The sequence below is a fragment of the Scleropages formosus genome, chromosome 2, assembly GCF_900964775.1.
Source record: "Scleropages formosus chromosome 2, fSclFor1.1, whole genome shotgun sequence".
NCBI lineage: Eukaryota > Metazoa > Chordata > Actinopteri > Osteoglossiformes > Osteoglossidae > Scleropages > Scleropages formosus.
The window spans coordinates 2,182,325-2,188,324 of NC_041807.1; the positions used below are offsets into that span (position 1 = coordinate 2,182,325).

The 6,000-nt window shown below is 44.9% G+C and overlaps 1 protein-coding gene across 1 annotated transcript in view; it reads right to left on the reverse strand.

Moving 5' to 3' along the window:
* dstyk (dual serine/threonine and tyrosine protein kinase) overlaps positions 1-5,572 on the reverse strand; it is a 36,401-nt gene extending 30,829 nt beyond the window's left edge. The window contains exon 1 of the mRNA XM_029249672.1: positions 4,372-5,572. Within this exon, the coding sequence (XP_029105505.1) occupies positions 4,372-4,573 (202 nt within the window). The 5' untranslated portion in view covers positions 4,574-5,572. The remainder of the gene's footprint in view (positions 1-4,371) is intronic.
* Between the last annotated feature and the right edge of the window lie 428 nt (positions 5,573-6,000).

Consider the following 6,000-nt stretch of genomic DNA (forward strand, 5'->3'; position numbering starts at 1 on the left):
TTTATTTAGCCAATGATTTCATCAAAAACAGCATATTATTGGACCATTTACACAGACTGGCATTTTACTGGAGCAACTCATGGTACGTTCCTCATACAAAACTATAGAAAACAACAGCAGGTAGCGCCACTTGAACCAGCAACCTTCTGGTTAATAGTTCACCTCTAACTGCAACACAAAGTGCTGACCTCCAACATATGCAAATTTCTCATATTTAGGGCAGACAGATTTAATGTTTGTTATCCAAGAACTATAAATCATTAAAATAAAACCAATTTCAAATAACCCATGACTCAGCATAGCCTCAAACTTTCCTTTTTAGTGTCTAAAAAGTACTAAAAATAACCCTAATACCAATTAAAAGGCAGTGAAACATTTACCGTATATTTTAGTGCTTGGCAGACATTACAAACAGCTGCAAAACAAATGTTTGAACAAATTATCACAACATGTATGTTTTACCACAGCTATCCTGCAACACCAGGAGATACGAGCATTGTGACAAACACCAACCATTTACAAAGCTACGATGAGGTTGGAGGTCATGACTTTTCTGACCGGGTGCGATAACCACAGTCTTTGGAACCAGTTCCCGCCCAAGGCAGTGGTGTTGCACACAAACTACTACTGACAACTTTTTAAAGTGACCAACTACCATATCAAACACCACTGAAACTGAAGCTGTGTTCAGTAGAAGCTTTTTCTATTTACACACATGCAAAAATAGTTTGACCCTCTCAGAGATTATGCTGTAGTAAAACATTGTCACATTATGGTGCATTTACCCACTACGGACCTCCAAATGAAGCATGCAGGTAAAGCAAGAATTGGGTTTGTAGGAAGAGTTTTTCCTACCGCGTCTCACATCCCAGTCTTCTGGGATCAGCTCAGGATTGCCAAACTCGGCACTGACAAGTGGTTATTGATAATGAATGGCTAAATTCCACGTTCAACATGAAAATTCAGTTTTAGATAGTAAAATTCATTTTTGAAATAGTTTGTTTAATGGTTAAGATGACATTTCAAATCTTAACTTTGTCTTGCTGACATAGACCCTTCCCTTCCCTCCACTTCTACAGCAGCAATGTAATTATCACCATTATGTTACAGGCGAGGGTTCAGGGACACAGGCTCTCACCTTCACCTCGAGCACAAACAAATGGATGAGTCACTCCCCCAGGGATCAACAAAACCATTTACACAGCCTCAGGCTACATAAACAATCAATATTTTGGTGTTTTACCTGGAATAAAACAAATTGCTTTAAAAACACAGGCATCCTATCAATGCCATAATGTAGAAAGAGAGCATGAGGTCTGTACAAATATTACCTATATCAAGTAAACATGCTGACAACCATCAACCAACAACCACAACTAAGGACAATTCCTGTATTTTGCTTTCATTAACAAGCTGGATAAACTCAGAACCATGCAAATTAAAGAGCTTGTTAAGGAAGTATCAAATAGTGCCAGGAAAAGGAAAAAAAAATCCTCTTACTGACCCTGGAAATGAGGGAGAGGGGGCTATAGCTTTACTAATGTTTCTGGAGAACATGGACATCTGCAACATTGTTTCACCTAGAAGCCGTTTCACGTTAAGTGGTCATGTCACATCTTAAGTTTTGATTAAAAAGGTTCTCAATTATACAAAATTGACATCCAAACAAAAGTTGGCCCTCATACTATTTGCATTTTTAAAAAAAACTAATATTTATGAAACATCCACTGAGCTAAATGCCAACTTTAATAAATCCAAACTACACGACCATCTAACATGAAGTAGGTCACATAGTGCCCACAGGCTACCAAATTCCAGGCAGACCACAGAGCAACAGCTGGTTTCTCTTACAAAGAGATCTTTAAACACTGTGGAAACAGTCTGTACTTCCAAACAGCAGCCAACGAACTTAAGAAAACTGCTCTCTGCAGACTGATTAATACCGATTCTACTTCGGATGAAAGCCCAGCCTTCAATTTGGGCACTTCAGCCGTTATGAGGAACATTGATGTCAGCTTTTCTGAATTTAAACATGAGGTAAAACAAAAAACAAAAACAAAAAAATAAAAATCTCTTTACTTGTCAGAAAGTAGACCTGTCTCAGCTACCGAAAACTACACTTTCAAACATCAATTTCAATTCATATTTGTAACTCTGGTCAATTTCAAAGCACTGTTAACTTGGTTTTACACTCAAACACTGAAATTCAGTGTAATGTTAAATTTATGGAAGTGTTAAGTGTGCAAAAAACATACCATGGTAAGAATATCAGTTTCATAACATCATAGAGGTTCCCATCTTCCATCTCCACAAAAAGCTGTTTTATTAAAGAAATATGAACATTCCTGTGTCAGCTAAGAGCAGCTGAACAAATAAAAACAAAACTTCATTTTGTTTGCAACGCAGTGCACTTCAAGGTTTTGTCAAACTATGCTGGCGTAGTCTTTGGCACACAGTCTGACTTCAAGAAATGCAGCCATTTACTGTACATTAAACCACTTCCACCACAAAAGCCCTCGAGTCCATTTGTCCAGCAAATTATGTGGCACACTAAGAGACCACAACACCGCCGAGTTCAGAGGAACCTTCTACATCCATAGGAAAATTTAGCTACCCAGAAAGAGAGAGTCACTCAGCATGATCTATATATGCCCTCAAGTAAACAAGATTCACACAAATGAACTCACACACAAAGCCTTCTTCCAAGTCCTTCACACTTGATTTCCAGAAGAAAGCCCATTTGTCTAATCTCACCATTGGTTATTACAGGAAGGACAAATGAATATATGAGAGACAACATGAGTTTGCAGTACTAGTTCTACTTCTATTTATAGCATTGTATTCAATCTAATGCAGGTCATGAAAACAATGCAAATATGCTGAGCTATTCACCCTGATTTATACACGTAATAATGATGACAATGTGGGATATGCTGTTTTGCAGAAACGACTGGCAACTGAATGAACGTAAATGTTATAAACCCAGTGCAACGGGACGGGTTTCTCTCCGACGTATGGTTTTAAATGGGAAAAGTTAAAGGAAAAAGATGACCAACAGAACGATGGTATCGGAGACAATGGATGCATCACTTTCAACCTTAGGGGGTGCGGTGGCACAGCAGGTTTGACCGGTTCCTGCTCTCTGGTGGGTCTGGGGTTTGAGTCCCACTTACGGTGCCTTGAAACGGACCGGTGTCCGTCCTGGGTGTGACCCCTCCCCCTCCAGCCTCACGCCCTGTGTTGCCGGGCTAGGCTCCGGTTCACCGCGACCCCGCTTGGGACAAGCGGTTTCAGACAACGCGTGAGTGAATTCAACCCTGATGACAAGCGAAGAGCAGAATGTTCTGGAGGCGCTCACTTTGTGGATCTCAAGAGTTGACGCCGACTCAATGACACGATCGGCTCAACTGCAGGTGATCTACATCGACTCGCTCGGCAGACACCTTTCTCCAAAGCAACGTAGAGTTCTGAGCAAACAAACGCGCACAGATGAGATGGAGATGAAGACACCCCATTCAGGAAGCACACGACTAATCCAAAACCACCATTTTTGCCAGTTCTGTATACATACATCACAAGAACCACTGCATGGGGGATTCGGAGTAATCGTTGACGTGTCAATTACCACCATCGGTATAACATCTGAACACCAAGCTCTGGCAAAAAACATCTCTTGCTGAAATTAACGCAGAGAAGCGCATTTGCGATTCCAGACACAGCCCGAGTGTCTAAGGGAGACGGCGAGCTCCATTGGAGCACAACAAAAACACGTAGAGCTTTGACGTTTCCGACAGCGCACATCATTACTGGGCCTGCTTTCTAGCAGCATTTCCAAACCGGTGTTGAAACAAGGGGAAATAAGCGCATTGTGCAGATTTTCAAATTAAGCAATGCACCCATCTACGGCCCTAATCCCCCCAGACGCTTCCTTCTAAACTCCTTGAACAACCTGGCTGGTTGAGGTGATGATGAAAATCTTGGAAGCGTGTGGGATTTGAGTGGTTTTATAACCAGATGAGCTGACAGCACCATGTTTAACCTGAAGGAGCAAAGGGGTGCGCTTGGAAGAGCCCTTCTAGGACCCAAGGCTCGGTTGCCCGCGCAAACAGTGCTGCTTTATGCGGCCCATTCGCTCGCTTCACCACCACCACCACCACCACCCCCCGAACGGAATAAAAGATTCATTGTGCGTCTTTCCGAGCGCTGTTCCCTTTTTACACGCGTCAAGCTGCCAGACTCGGGGACGAGGCTACTTTCCTGGGCCGACTGGACATGTTAGAGCTCCGCAGCTCGCAGCGGTCGCCTCAGGGAGGCGGCGCGCGCAGCGCACGCGCGGCGGCGATGGCGGGAGAAGAGGCGCGGCGCTCGTACCTGCCTCGAGGGCAGCGCCGGAGCCCGAGCCGGCGGCGCTCGCGCAGGCGTTGCCGCAGTTCTGCCGGATCTCGCGGAAGAACGCGTTGGTCTCCTTCAGGTTCTTCTTGAGCAGCGCCGCCTGCTTGTTGTAGCCGCCGAACACGCGACTCAGGTCTCTGGTGAGAAAGGAGACTTTCTGCGGGTTGCCCCCACCCTCCATGACCCCCCTCCTCTCGACTCCTCTCCTCCCGCGGAGCGCGCGCAGCGCCGGTGTGTCCAGCGTACACAGGTGTCTGACTTGAACTAACCGTGCTCAAGTGCGTCCGACCGATTTCTCGGTGTTAAATGAGTCCCTCCCGAGCGAGGACGCAGGTGCGACACCCTAATCAACGGACCGCCAAAGAAGCGGTGAGCCCGTAGGAACAGCAGTACTAACTAAGTACACATAACTAGACACACCACCACCGATCAATCAGTGTTAGAAAGATAAAACCCCGTGTCTCGAATTTTAATGCCCCGAACCTCTCCAAAACACTAACAAATAATGCAAAAACCTCGACAACCGTCAGGCCCGCCTCACCGACTCACTCTCCAGCCTCCGGAACATCCTCCTGGACCCCGGCGAAACAATCTAAATATTAATAAACTGGTTAAAAGTCGCTGGAACTAGTAGACAAAAATACTGCTTTAACAACAAACTTACTCGCCTAACTACTAGCTAATTATTGCATGAAACCAACACCCTCACCATCCATTCCTCGGCAGACAGCTAGCTAGCTAACTTCGAAATGAAGCTGATTCAGTTTTGCTCATGTTAAAAGAAAGCAAGATGCTACTCTTTTATCCACGAGCGAACAAGAGATCGGCGGCGGTGCTGATGATGTGCACTTAGCTAGCTAGCTAGCCGTCCCACCACCTAGCAGACTACATAACTAGCCAGCAGAACAACCCGGAGGACGGAGGAATTCCAGAGAGACATCCACGGTGACAACGCCTCGGACAGCCGGGCAACTCGGGCTAACGCAGATAGCTGCGATGTTCTTCCATCTCCCGAAAAGTCGGTTCATGCAGCCATGTTCCAAGAATGCGACTGCCGCAAGTACTCCTCCCAGACTGCGTTAGGTTTCCAAGCGAGAGCGTTGAGCCTTGACATGGTCAGCCTCCCAACCTGAAACAAACAACCCGCAGTGCGTAGCCGGCCAGCAGGCGTTCCATAGGTGGTCTTGGCAGTCGCGAACCGTTGCGTTCTGGGTAATGTAGTTTTATAGCGAATGCGACCCAACCGCTGAATAGGAAACAAGAAAAACTACTAAAGATTATTTAATATCCGAGAAGGAGATTTCATCCGAATACTCAGCCTGCTCTTTAATTATTTACCCTTTGTGTACCGGGATATTTTCTGAAGCAAGTTTGTGAGACGGCCTACATTTCCGCTAGAAAACAACAGCGCCACCTCTCTTTTCATACTTAGAGCTGCAGGGTTTTGGCTATAATTGAACAATCGGCTACAGTTGTTGCCATAATAAACACACACAGCTGCATCTCTCTCTAAGTGTTCAGTGATTACAGTGGGAGTTTAAATAACACCGAGTGCAACAATAAATTATTAATTGTGATTAATAATTGACGTGGTTTTAATTCCATAGC